This window comes from Geospiza fortis, unplaced genomic scaffold (assembly GCF_000277835.1).
Source record: "Geospiza fortis unplaced genomic scaffold, GeoFor_1.0 scaffold265, whole genome shotgun sequence".
NCBI classification, from domain to species: domain Eukaryota; kingdom Metazoa; phylum Chordata; class Aves; order Passeriformes; family Thraupidae; genus Geospiza; species Geospiza fortis.
This window is the reverse complement of record NW_005054393.1, coordinates 1,577,212-1,591,925: the sequence shown is the minus strand read 5'-3', so window position 1 is coordinate 1,591,925 and position 14,714 is coordinate 1,577,212. Positions and strand designations below refer to the sequence as shown.

Here is a 14,714-nt window from a genome sequence, read left to right as displayed (position 1 = left end):
TAAATTGAACAAACTGGCATAGAGCTCAGTGAACATGAAATCAGCTATTAGAAGAAAGCTTGTGAACAAATTCTAAGCCTGATATGCATCTTTTGATTAATGTCCTATTAATCATCCATAGTGGCTACCTTAGCTAAGTCGTGCTGTAATCATTCATGGTTGCTTACAGGAACACTAGCAGGGACTATAGAGCTTCAATAACTGAATATTATTACTGATTTCTCCCTAACTCTTGCTGTGAACAATTACTGTTTTCACTACATTTCTGCCTTCCTTTATTAGAAAGAATACAATGCAGAATGAAAAGAGAGTTCCTCAAAGACCAGTAAAATTCTCCCAGGGTATTCTTAATGATATTCCATCCTAAATGGGCAAACTGTTGTAATGCAGAGTTCTCACTAGGAATAATAGTAATGTAATCACATTGAAGCTGTCTTTTTATGGATTATAGTCAAACAGACAAAATGTATAGTCATATTAATGAACACAGAATTTCTGAAGAATTATTACTTAAAATGGTTGAAATTATTTTGGCTTTTTGTGTCACAGTATTTTCAGTTAATGCACTTAACAGCAACAGCAATTAAGATTCCAGACTGTTAATTTAGACAAATTTGACATTGGAAGAAGCCTTCATTCTTGGAAGGTATAATGCCCACACCCCTCTCTTTTGAGACAAAATGTTTTATATTCCTGTGGCTTTTTTGAACTTGAACTCTGGTAGTTCAGTGTATTTTTTTAAATCAATGAATATTCTTTTTCTTTTTTTTTTCCTTTATGATTGGAAGCTATTGGCAAATATTTTCAGGGGGATCTCTTGCTCCTGTGTGTGAAGATTTAGTTCCACACCATTTATTTCTCAAGTGTAACACAAAGAATGCTTTTGCACTACCCACAAAATAGGTCCTTAGATGGCAGTGTCATTTCCCCCTAAGTCACTGTGGTCTGGGAAATACGGTGAAGTAATGAAGTGATGACAGGCATTAACATACATAATGGGCTTTAATAGACATTTAATGTTGTTTAACTGGAAGAAGGAGAAGTGCTTTCCCATTGGAATAGTTCTACATTGGAAGTCATTGATCACCGATTTCAGAGGGGAAAGGTTAATCCATCAGTTTCTGTAACCAAATGGCGCTGATGGAAATTCTTTAGGTGACATTCTGGATGAACTGAGCTTTCCATCTTTGCAAACAAATGAGTGATATGACAAGCATGGTGTTCAGAACACATTTAACCAATTGATTTTCTCTCCTCTTGTAATAAGATCTAGAGACATATGAAAAAGCGTAGCATGAGCCAAGATTAAAGGAACTGCTTCATGCACACGAACATAGGGGAACTGCATTATCAATAAAAGTACTATAAAGCATGTAGGCACCCATTCTTTTTCTTTATATAAAGTTTGTTATTGCAATAAATAGCTGTTATTGAACTACCTGCCTTTTATTTCAGTTTTTCTGAATTTTATTTCGGTCTGCTTTCTGTGGTTTCCTGGTAGAGGTTAGGAAAAAATGTTATGTTTTGTTATGGTACCATTTTTGTACTCGCTAGTAAATCCAGGGCAACTCTGGATTTAAAATCAGGATTTATCATCCTTTGCGGCATGAAGAAGGATATGAGGGGGAGGGGGAAATCTGCCTTCAAGTAGTTTAAAGGTATCAAATATATTTTAAGGTTTTAATTTGTAAAGTTCCTTACCGTAATGATCCTCATCTTTTTCCTCCCTCTTCCCTCCTTTTTCTCCCAAATTCAGCCCTGCTCTGAGTTTCACATACCCTCCTACACCAGTATCCCTCCAGCAAATGCATCAGCAAATTATAAGTCGTCAGCAAACCCTAGGTTCAGCTTTTGGACACAGCCCTCCACTCATCCATCCTGCTCCAACTTTTCCTACCCAGAGACCTATCCCTGGCATCCCCAGTGTCCTGAACCCTGTCCAGGTCAGCTCTGGACCTTCTGAGTCCACACAGGTGAGAGACAACAAAAGAAACCTTTACTTCCCATTAATTTAAAAATTAAATAAATGGCATTGTCTCGATGGCAATTAATCACCACTGTCACTGAGACCCTTTGATAACAGCTTTCTTGTAGCTCCAGTGTTTGCAGTCACTTTATTATAAATCACAGCAGTGCAGTTGGTGCAGTTTCTGATTGGTAGTGTGCTTTTTAGTCCTCATAAATATTCCAGTCTACTGCAGCAGCTTCTTGTTCCATACTGCCTCTCCTTGATCTTATACAGGAAGCTAGTAGAGGTGGGGAATAAGAAAAGGGGCAAAACACATCAAAACAGCAATGTTTTAAAGGTTAGCAGCTTCACCTTCAAATCAGACTGACCCTGGGATATACAGGGTCATATTCTGCCCTCCTTGTACAGCTGTGAGTAACCTGAAGCAAGTAATTCTATGAGCAAGAAAGTAACTCAAAGACAGAGAAGAGGATTGAAGTTTTTTTTCTCTGATTTGTGCCAAATTGGACTTACTGAGTTTGAATTAATCATTTCAGTAAGGTGTATTCTCAAAAGCTGGGAATGAGCAGCAGTGAATCAGGCCCCTAATGTGGAGTTTATCATGGTGTGTGATTTGCCTGATATTAACTAGTGCTGTTTGCTTCTAGATGACCTGGGATAGGTTATTTATCAGTCTGGAAGCTGTTTATCTCCTGGCTAGCTTTTACAAATGTAGAGGAAGAACATACTGCTGTAGAAAACTTATTGATTTTTTGTGGGGTCCCTGCAAGTTCAGATATCTCTAAAAGATCTCTGGATTCCTACAAGATCTATTTGCAGGTGTAGATAATGGTGTTCAGTCAAGCAGAACAAGAGAAAAACAAGATTCTGGCCTGTTTATGTCAACTATTTTGCTATAAACTTGTGAGAATCCAGGACTTCATCTAGGATTTTTTGGCTGAGTCTAATGCTAGCATTCAGTTCTTCTTCCTATCCACCTATTATAATGGGAAACATAGTGAAGAAGCTGAGATCTTGTGTGAAGATAGTAAATGCAAAACCTTTCCTTCAAGTGTGAAGAAATAAATGTTTCTCTTGTGTTTCTTTGAGGATGCAGGGATTTTCCTTTTCAAAACTGCCTTTCCAAAGTTGTCATTATGTGGAAAATCACCTACCTCTCACTGCTCTGACAAAACTAGCACTGGTTTGTAGCAAGGAATTGCATCAAATGCTCCCCTTTGCACTCCCTCCCTGCTCTGCTACCAGGCTGAGCAATGCAGCTCTTCCATGAGTTAATGCTATGTAATTGAAGAACAATGTTATTGCATATCCAATATAATTAACAGTGCAGCTTCTCCATACAAAGTTGCTGAGCAGATGCTATGTTATTTTTGTTTGGAGCCACGTATTTATCACAGTCTAATTTTGTCTTCTTCTGGGGGAAAAAAAATCCTCCCCTGCCTGCAGCAGAATAAACCCACAAGCGAATCTGCAGTGAGCAGCACAGGAGACCCCATGCACAACAAGCGCTCCAAGATAAAGCCTGATGAGGACCTCCCCAGCCCAGGAGCAGGAAGCATGCAGGTATGGCAGCCAGATTCCAGTCATGAGCCTTCCCTCTTGCTGCTGGTGTGAATATGCACCTTTCCTGTGGCACACAGGTTTTCTGGCTCCTTGCACTTTGTGTGCTGCACACACGGGCAGCCCCAGCTCACAGTAGCCAGGGTTAAATGGGAGCAGCTCCTGGGGTGCAGAGTCTGTGGCAGGATGAGGGCAGAGAGGAACGAGAGGATGGAGAGGCACCTCTGACCAGTCAGAGCATGCTCAATGCTCTGTTTGCCATGGAAAAGTGAACAAGAGACATTCAGGTCTTTATTAGGGACATGTTTTCTGTTCAGCAAAAATACTTAAAGCCACCTTGACTTTTCCTGGGTCTTAGTGCTGTAGTGCACTGAGGCCCCTGTGTCAGGCTCCAGCCTCGTTTGCTGTACTTTCTATACCAGTTAATGCCTCTGGTTTTAGTGGAGTGACTCTTGATTTACAGTGTCTCAGGGGAGATGAGAATCAGAACCTCAGTCTTGTGAGTGAATCCATGAAAACAAAGCAGAGGTCTGCCTAAATCCTTCAGCAGGTTTGAAATGGAAAAATAGCAGGAGTGCATAATCTGAACCAAATGTTTACACTAACATCTGACTCTTGCCCTCAGCAAATAACAAGCTGGGGAGAATGAGGTACCCTGATGAACTGGAGGTGGGAAATCTAACCCCAAAATTAGATTCTTTTGACCCCTGTTCACCCCTTTTATGTGCATGTTAAGGACAAGAATAGACTAACAGGTAACTCAGAAATTACCAGTCTGCTCTTAAAAAGGTTTTAGCATGCAAACCTGTTACTGTTCTTACAATGGAAACACACTGGATTACTGGTGATCCAGTTTCTGTCCAACCCTAGTACTAAAATCAAATTCCAATGAATTCAACTATATTGAATAGTGCCTTTCACATTAGTGGTGCCACTCAATCATGAAAGCCAGGTGCACAAATAAAAAGCTGCTTAAATAAAGCTAGGCCATTATGATTTATTTTTAATTGAAACGTAAAAGGTACAAAGAATTTATTTTACATGTATATTTTGCAAATGGCATCTGGCTTGTCAGGCCTGTTTTGGGCTCCTGTATTTTGTAGAATGAAGTAGCATAGTGAAGTGAGAGTAAAATAATCCTCCCTCCCCTGCCTCCTCCACACACACACACACACACTCGTACAGCCCCATCATCCTTCTTTTAATGCTGAAGTAATTCACTTTTCTTCCTCCTCAGTTTCAGAATTTCCTCTCTCTTCTTCTCACCCCTGTTTTTTTACTCTCTCCAGGAACAGCCAGAAGGAATGACCTTGGTAAAAGAGGAAGGGGACAAAGATGAAAGCAAACAGGAGCCTGAAGTGGTCTATGAGACAAACTGCCACTGGGAAGGCTGTTCCCGGGAGTTTGACACGCAGGAACAGCTAGTGCACGTAAGTTAATGGTATTCAGGAACTGGGTTTTAAAACTACCTGACCTTTTTCATGGGGGTCAGCTTCTCTGACCCTATGCTGAGTCAAGTTTCTTAGCTAACAGAGCTGCAAACTGGAGAGGGGTTTATGAGTTTCTAAGAATAAAGAAAACTCGAAGCCACAGTGCTTGACCTGTTCAGTCAGCTAAAGCTTAGTGTAAAATTCAATAAAGTCTTCCACAGAGATTGTAATGGCTCTGATCCTGTAAGCCAGCAAATGCTATTTTGACTTAGAGACTTTGATAGTTATTGAGTAATAGTAAGCTGGACATGAATGATTATTAACCTTTAGTCAAGTTTGATTTTTTTCTCCCCAAAGGGGCTTCAACAGTAGAAATGGGTGAGGGGAATTTTTCCCTTCCCTAAGAGAGGCTTTGCTATCAATTTACTATTGTGTGTAAACTGAAAGGGATTATTTGGCTAAATACATGAGGACTGAATTACTTCAGTCATTTTAGCAAAAGCAAACTGTGGAATCTTTTCTGTACTACACCAAATATTAATTCTATCTCCTTTGTTTTTTATTCCTCTCTGCCACCACTCCCAAATAAACAATTTGTACTGTTTGGTAGTATTGTAAGATAGAAAGTGAGCAATCAAAATTCAGATGACAACCTGACAAGTACAAGTGAGCAATCAAAATTCAGATGACAACCTGACAAGTCCCTTGCAGTTCTAACCTCCTTAACTAGCAGCATCTCTCGTATTTAATGGCATCATAGAACATATTGAATACTCTGGAAAAAAATGGAATTCCTAGTACAGGATAGAGAGGAACATTCTCAGCAAATGAGCAGTGTGACAGAATTGTATTTAGTTTAGAAAACTGTTTAATACTTTACTGGAGATCATGCAAAATCTATTACAGAATGTGGCTAGTACTTCTGAAATAACTAGTTGAAAAATCCACTTTTCCCCCCAAAATAAATAAAAACAAACCCACCATATATTTCCCAGCACTATGCCAAATGGTAAGCTTATCCTGCAAAGCTGGCTTTAGTAAAGCAATGTCAGCTTTCACTTTCTGTAGTGTGAGAACCTCTTGGTGTTGCCGTTACTCATCAAGATGTATTTTCAAGTTCTTGTTATTATTAAGTAGTAGCAGCAGCAGTAACAACAATAATAATAAATGAAAGACTATCAACAACTAAAATAATATGAAAAATATGACATTTTTCCAAGAATTCTTTGAGACATTTTGCACATATAATGCCCTAGCATTTGAGTAGGCCAAGTTGAAATGTGAGGAGAAACAGTTTTGGTGTCACAGTACCTTTTGGGGAAGAAATGCCATACAAATGGCTTCTGCAGGTGGTTTGACACATTTAAATTAAAAGATCAAATGTTGGTCTTTGAATTGAATCTGTGCAAACAGACCAAATGACATCATATGGGCCTCTGCATAGGCACAGTGTTTTTATCTGATAGCAATTGTAAGGCTGAAGCTTTATGAAGCCTGGGAAACCTTTCAGCATTCGGAAATTATCCCAGTGATGATGGTAAATAATATACACAGAAATATATGAAATAAAAGAGAAATCCAGACTAAGGATACCCTTGGCAATAAAAAAAGAAAAAGGATTTTTTGATGTTCCAGGTGTAAAATTTAATGGGAATCCACTGAGCATGTTAGCTAACAGTTTGTGTTTTGTATTTTAAAGTGAATTAAATTGACAGGGTAGTAGTTTAGTTCTTCTGGAGTGTAATTTTAAAGTCAATTTGTTTGTTTTGGTGGGATTTTTATAGCAAATCTGCCTGCATTGTAATGGTCAACAGCAAGACTGAAAAAAGTGTATTTCTTATGCTTCTGACAAATGGCAACATCTGAAACAAATTTCTCTAGACATAGAAAAGGAATATAAAAAAGTTTTTCTATGACACGGAACTCATTTTGGCAGGGCTCAGGATTCAGGTGTGTTATGATGGTGTTTAGATTACAAGGTGCAAGACTGGACTCTATACCCTGAAGACAATAAATTCATCATGGCAACCATCACATTTAAGTAGCACAAATCATGCTGTAGGAGTCAGCGGGATTCAGTGATGGGGCCACGGTTTGTGATTTCTTTTGCTGTTCCAGCAGAGCCCCGCAGGGGTACTTGAGCGAGTTATTTCTGCCCAGAATTGCAAAGGGCTTTAGACATCTAACTCTGTTTGAAAGCCTGGCCACTCACCCCAGTCTGCCTTTTGCACATTTTGTCTGCCCTTGATTGCCACAGCCCTCTGATGTACATCTGCAGCAGCTAGGGATGTGAAGTCTGGTCTCAGCAGGGCTTCACAGAAGGGCAGTCCTGGTTTTGCTTAGGTGTGCCACTCTGGCAGAAAGTGTTCTGTCCCTGAGCTTTAGGTCCTTGAAAATCTGAGTTGAAAAAGTGATGTGGTTCATATATGCCTCCTATCCAAATACTGTAGGTAAATCCAAGTAGATATAAATTGCTGTAGCTGTGCTTGAATCGGTGTCAGCACAGTTCTGAATGCTGTGTGTGTGCCATGTGCATGTGTGTGCCTGAGCCAGGCACAATGTGTGTCTTAGGGCCCGTGCACACGCTTGGCTCCACAGCCCTGACGCTCTGGTAGCAGCTGATGGCCTCATCAAGCCCAAAGCCTCTCAATGTCAGACACTGCTCAAGCATGGCAGGAGGAGTGCACCTGACACAGGCCTGAGGTCTTTCACCCTGCAGCTCTGGGGCCACATTCATCGGGCTGTTTGTGCTGTCAGGGGCTACCTGATCTGGCAGCAGAGTTCTGCCACCATGCCTCTCCTGGCTGCACGTGCTGCTGCTCTCCTGGTGATCCCCAACCCACTGGCAGACTCAACAGGTCCTGAGCTGCTCCAGCTGAGCTTGAAAAGCTTGAAGGTTTGGAAGTAAGATGCTGGACAGGATGTCAAAATTGTAGATAACCATCCAGGTTTGTTGATTCTGCTGTGGGGTAGTAATCACCAAGGCAGGGGCAACTGGCATAGATAAAGATAATAAAGGCTTAAATTGCCCTAGCAAGACTCATCCAGTAACATCTGCCATCTTTCTGTACAGTTGTAACCACGCATAATAGCAAGAGATCCAGGATGTCCAATGGCACAGGACAGACTGTTATCTAAGCCTTGCTTCCCAACGCACTGAAATTTTGGAGGAACTGTGGTGTTAAGGGAAGACATGAAAGTATGTTTCTAGCTGTTTGTTTTGCTTCCTGAAGGATTAGGTAACTCTACGTGAATTCTAGTCATGCCAGGTTGAGTAGAGCTTTGAAAAGCTTTTCCACAATACGCACTGCACACAGTTCATAATATAGATGGCATTACTCCCACTATGTATACAGTGTATACACAAGCACATATGCATTTGTTTTGAAAAAGGTAAATATGAGTTTGTGTATATTCTGGTCTTTCTGTCATATATGGATAGCTTTGTTATTTCTTGGAGAACTTTGAGACATAATTTGCTTTGCAATCAGCTGTGGTTGAATGAGCATTACAAAGTGATGTGTGACTTAGCATGTATGAAATGGTAAAGGCAAACAAAATCTGTGTCTAAATATGTGGTATAACTTTACAGCAGAAACTGCAGTGTTGTGCAATTTCAGTAGTCAGCATTTGATATCATTTTCTGCATTTCTGTAGCAAAGTCCTGCAGTTATTAGTGTAAAATGTAGCTGCCATACAAAGAAAGTGTTCTTTGGTCCCAATGTTTTCTGACTGAATTTATAAACAGAACCTGAGCTGCTATGAATAAATAACTGAAAAGCTAATACCTAAAAGAATTGTTATTGACCCACCCAGAAGGGTCTGACAGTGACGTTTTGGCACAGGCGCTCCTATTTTCAAGTGATATGAGCCACTTAGGATTCAGCATGGTTAAATTTTCATGATGCATGCACCAAAAGGCAAGGTGTTAAACCATCAGACACTCTGCCTTATTTATAACACCTATCCATCCTTCCTCTCCCCCCCTCCTTCTCTTACAGTTAATAGAAAGATTCATGATTCTTCATGGTTGTCTATCTAGCGTCTGACAGTACCGACTGCACTGCTAAAGCAAGTCACTATCTATAATTGATATCCTTCTATGGAATAGGGTACCGGCTGCAATTGAAGGGTTTTGCTGAAAGCTTTTAAATCCTGACAAGTTCTGTCCTTGTTCTGGTTGTTGCTGAGCTGCACTGCTGAGATCCCAGGGTTATTTGAAGTTGATGCAAAGGGGCGCGTGTGTTGCACATTAGCAAGACACAAAGTTGGCGAGCCACGTTAGAGCTGCCACTGCATTCTCCCGCCAGGTAGTCTTATTTACAGTGCACTGCTCTCCTGAAAAGGCTGCTTACATTAATGTTTGAAATGTCTATTAGACGTTCCTTTCTTTCCCTTTTTTTCCTTTTCTGCAAAAAATTAAAAGAACAATCTTATTTATTTTAAAGCCTCAGTTTGCTGCTGGGGTCTTTATCATTCAGCTGTTTAATTAATTTCTCTGCCCAGCGAGATATTATAATTGGGCTTAGCTGAGCTCAAGTTTGTTTTAAATATGTGAGCGCCTAGAAGCTAATAAGATATTGTATATATTTATAAATCTGCTTTTTGTTGCAGTTTGTCCCTTTTTTTCCCCCAGAAATCAGTTAAGAATAAAATATTGCAAAAGGGTTAGATGCTAAAGATAAAAGTTTACTTAAGAAAATTATCCTTCAAGGAAATGACTGAATTTACTGTTAAATATTAATACAATGGCAATCAGAAAAACGCAGTGCTGCCTATTTCTCCTATTTCTCATCCCCCTTGCTGCGTAGCCTTGATGATAATTATTTTTTATTCAAAAACATTCTTGAAGAACTGTAGAGCAATTTTTTGTTAGTGTTTTCTCCTGAATTTTACAGCAATAAAATTCTTTTATTGTTGTTACATTTGATTAGATGAGATCAAAAAGCCCTAAACTATCAGCAGTGGCTTATATTCAGGATTCCATTTGCTGAGGTCTTCCTGCCTGTTTGCAAAGCCTAGTTGACTGGAGCACTCCCCTGGCAATCGCTTAGGATTGTACTTCTCCACATGGTTCCCTTATTGCACCAGAGGGCAGCTTCTTGTGTTTTTCAGGTACCCCACATGTTCCCAAGGCATCACAGGGCACTGAGGGTACCCAAAAAAACCATTGCATGCAATTCTGAGACTGGAGTTTCTTAATGTTCTTGCTCTCTGTTCCTACAGAAAACAGTGGGTTCAACCCTAACAAAAAGAATTTGGCCAGCAATCCATGGCAATCTACATAAACCTCAAACTGTGCCCACATCCAGTCTCTGCTTAGGTTTTACAGCATCTGTGAGGTGCCTTAATCAATCCTGTGCACCTCAAAACACTTAAGAACATCAGGAGGTGGGGAATACACCACTCTGAAGTCTAGCCCCCTTTACAGTGGGTGATTTTGGATGCCCAGAAATAAGAACACTCAAAGTCAATAAATTTGAAAGCCTCACTTTCTCTGTTACTTTGCTGGCTTTGGCCTGTGGCTTCTTCCTCAGCTCCTCTTCTCTAGGAGAGCTGTAGGTAAGGGCTGGAGATATCTTCATCATTCTTCTTTAAACAAAGATCCAGCTGCAATAGGAGGATAAACCAGATTAAAGCAGTTCCCCTGAGTATCAGCTACGGTGCACCAGACCTGTAACTGACCCTGAGAGTTGCACATTGCCTACCATTGAAGGGGGAGAAACTTCCCTGTAAGCAAAGGACCCGAAAGCTGCCAAAGCCAAGCAGGTGCTGGGTGCAGCTGTCTGAGTAGGCATCTGCACCTAAAGGGAGGGAATTGCACACATCTGGCCCAACAAACAGATTATCCTTCATGAATTAGTGGTCTCTTTTCTCTGGGTCCTGGAGGTATGCTTGCAAACTGGTTGTGGGGCAGGTGAAGTCCCAGCTTTGTGAAGCAAGTCCCTTACAATCCCAAATGGGTGTAATTACACATCCCAGTTTGCGTACTTCTCAAAATACATTCAGGGATTTACTATTTAATTCTCCATTGCAGAGGCAGTTTTTGGTGCTTTTTCATTGCAGTTTTTTTTTGGCTCTAGCACCGTAACACAGAGAAGCCTCAGCCCATTCACAGGCTCATTGTGCGTGGCAGTGACAGCTACTGCCCTGACAGGTTCAGGAATGTTTCCTTTAAATTGAAAAGAGTAAAGACTAGATAAGAACATGAAATCCATTATAGTGATCATATTTCCTGAGAAAAGGAGAATGTTTTACGTACAACAGCAAAGGGGGTTCCGTTGGTGGTTTTATTCTATTTCATCTTGTTTTATTTTTTACTCACTGGGGTCTAGACTCTAACTCATACTTGGGGAAGGAGTGCTGTGGGCAAAAGAAATCCATTCTTCAAGTGAGACAAGCCCAAGGCTTGGGCTGAAAGTTGGGACAGCTTGGAGAAGGCAGTGAGTTGTTTCAGTGGCAAGAAAGTGCCATGGGAAGGTTTTTTTCAGTTTGTCCACCCCCTAAATATATTTGATCTTTGTAGCTGTGAGGGTACAAAGGAATAGAGGAAGAGATTATAGCGAATAATCATAAGAGACATCTGTACAGAAGTTTTTAGATTTTGGAATCTCTTCCTCATTACCTGTTTAAAGGCTGATTTCTAATTAGGACACCACCTTACTGTGTTGGATTATAAGCTGCTGAACCCATTCTTTTGATCTGTGCCAGAATTGTTGAATTGTTTATAGGCCAGCAATTTATTAGATGAAATAGCAAAGCTGGTAAGCAGCTCTGTGCCTTTGAGAGCAAGTTCATTCTCTCTTGGTTTCTGTCTGGGTATCTAACAAAGTCTTGTTTAAATTAAGCAAGTGTTTAACCCCCCATCAGAGGTGTGCATGTAAGTGCTGTTGGGTTTTAAGGTCAAGTAACCATAGACAGACCTCACTGCTGTTCTGGAGCCTCAGTAGCCCCCAGGCTCTGGCACGGCCCCTGCTTGTGCTTCTCAGCACATCCTTGTTCTGCATCAGTCACCGCCATGCCCTTTGCCTCCCAGCAGTGTTAAAAGTCATCCGTGCTGCCTTGTGAAGAGATCTTACTCACTGTGGGCTTGACCCAAAGGCCAGCTGTGCTTTGGCTCAGGTCCTCTTAAGCACTCCACTACACAAGTGCATCAGCAGTCTCCCTGCCTGGAGTCTGTCTTTTGATGAATCACAGAGAAGAAGGGGGAAAAAATAACATGGGGATTTCTTTTTTGATAGAGAAAGGTTTACAACAAAATAAATCCACCCTAATCTGTGAAGTATTAAGAGGGGATTTAGAGAGAGAAATGTAATCATTTTTTAATTTTAATTCCTCTGTAATTAGCATTTCTTTCACAGCATTAAGAAAACTTGTTGTTAGTCTGCTGCTGCTATGGCTTTATGAGTTGCCAAAGTCATTGTCTTTGAATTGGTATCCCAAGAAAGAGGTTGCTAAACTATGATATGTCCTTTAAATAACACTTCTTTTTCACTGTTGTAGGTCGGGACAAACAGTGCTCCCCCTGTGGCCTGGGAAGTTACTCTACCCACAGTGAGTGGGCGCTTGGGTGGAAAGGGCTGTGCAGGGCTTGACTTTGGTCCATGCTTTTAATCACACAGCATTATTTAGGTGGTTTGTGGATATACGTACTTACTTGAAGTGTTTGCCTGAGAGTTCAGCTGGTGAACACTTCTGTGTTACTGATATTTTACAGGTGACTTCCAGTTTTGGGGAGAAATGTAGGATAAGAAGCTGCCAGCCAAGTCCCAGGAGAGCACATGCTAACTGAGTGACAAACTCATAGGCAAGAGTAAAGCAGCAAACTGAATTGACTCTTCACCTCCTGACTCTTGTTGGCATATCATGGAGAAGAGAGAAAAGGAAAGTCCCTCCCTGCCTTAATTTTGCTTCCTCAGAGCTGCAGGGAGGGCTGGGCTTATGCATGGACTTCAGGACCTTTCAGTCCTGACAAAACGGCCAGGACAAAGCAGATTCACCTGGACAGAGCTGTTCTTTCTATTCAGCTTTTTCATGCCTTGCTTCTGTTAAGTGATTTGATGTTACATAGCCTGTGTTATTGGGATGAACCAGTGGGAGATCTACCTTGATGTGCTTGGTGTTTTATGTCTCTGCACTGCTTTTCTCACCCATATTCTACCAAAAAAATCTACCTATAGTAAACCAATCCTGGGAAGAATAGAAGTCTGTGAGTGCTGGCTCATCTGCATGTGGAAGTGCTTTTTCTGAGACTGAAGTGGCAGATCAGCGTGTACAAAAGGAGGCAGGGACAGGCAACTGAAACACAGACATGGGTGAAGTTTCTGCATTTGGTTTTGAAAGGGCTGGGCTGTATGGATTAATTTTTGCAGGCTCTATTGTTTGTGTAACTTCTTAATAGAAAGAAAAAGAAAAATGAAAAGCAGATGAGCCTTTTATCGTGGTGAAATAAATCCAGTGTTATCCTGTGCTTAAACTTTAGCGTAAGCATGACTTTTCTTCAAGATGTTGAGTACCTAATCTATAAAATGAATGGGTGGTGGTTTTGTCAGGAGTGGGTCCTCTGGTGGCTTGCACTGTAGGTATGAGGTCTGCATATCCCATTCTTATGTGTATCACAGGGCTGAGATGCTGCAGTTCTCTCTGAGATAAAGTAGTCAAGCTGAAAATGAAACAAAGCTCCAACTGTATCCCTCCTTGTGTTTAGCAGAGATAAACTACAGTGGAGTCTCAGTGCTGCTCCGTTTGGCTTCTGGCAGCAGCTTTAATTGGTAAAATGCAGATTTTTTTTTTGATCAAGAGAGGATTATTCTTGTTATCAGTCTGGAGCATCTTATTTCAAGATGAAAAGGCTTCGCTGAATTACAGATGCCAACATTTTTACAAAGCACTTTGGCGATTGACATCTCAAAGAGAAAGTATGATTTATTAGCCTATAATGGCTAACACTCAGCACTGGGCTAGGTCCCACTGATTTGTGAAATTGCTTAATATGAATTGCCTTTTTGTGCAATTCAAGCCCCAGGTTTTTCAAATAAACTTAGAATATAAAGTGTATGAAACATTGCATACCTGAAAGGGGAGAAGGATAATGGGACTGTGGAGGTAAAAAGAAAAGAAAAGCAAAACGAAGAGAGGGATAAAGAAAGAGAGCGAGAGAGAGAGAGAAAGAAAAGAGACAGAAAAAAAAAAGAAAGACCTACTTCTAAATCCATCTTGGTGGTGCTTTTTTACAGTAGTTTGGTTGAAATGTTGGCAGAGTAAAGATTAATAACAAGCCTTGTCGCTATCAGTACTTGCTTGTCGATTCTCTGTAACAGGGCTGTCTGTTCAGCATGGAAATTATTGATTAAATAAAAATTGCTATTAGATTGTGATGTGATCCATAATCACAAACAATGGTGGACATTCTTCTTTCAGATCCAAAGTCATGCATCAAGTTTTTCCTTGCAGCAATTTATATTGTGCTGACACTTGCACCCATTAGGCTTTTATCCTCTCCTACATGAACCAAGAAAGCACGAAAAGAAAGAACAGCAGCAGCACAGCACTGGGTAGGCACTCACTAAATTTTCAGAGAGAAGCACAGTACAGATAAGTCTGTCCTTTGCTTCTGGTTTACACCTTACCTCAGAAGTGATTCCTGCTAGATAAGGGCAACACACCTTGTATGCATCCAGGGAGGTCCAGTATAGTTTGCGGGAGGGGACTGTACTGGTGTATTGTTTCAGGATTCTGTAGCATGAAGAACAAGT

General features: G+C 40.8%; 1 protein-coding gene across 3 annotated transcripts in view; it reads left to right on the top strand.

Moving 5' to 3' along the window:
- Positions 1-14,714, top strand: part of GLI3 (GLI family zinc finger 3) — a 206,277-nt gene that overhangs the window by 160,867 nt on the left and 30,696 nt on the right. For 2 of the 3 annotated variants that reach the window (XM_005425692.3, XM_031060866.1), the window contains 3 exons: positions 1,757-1,973; positions 3,416-3,532; positions 4,819-4,959. In XM_005425692.3, the coding sequence (XP_005425749.1) occupies positions 1,757-1,973; positions 3,416-3,532; positions 4,819-4,959 (475 nt within the window). The remainder of the gene's footprint in view (positions 1-1,756; positions 1,974-3,415; positions 3,533-4,818; positions 4,960-14,714) is intronic. The other variant, XM_031060865.1, reaches the window with a different exon arrangement.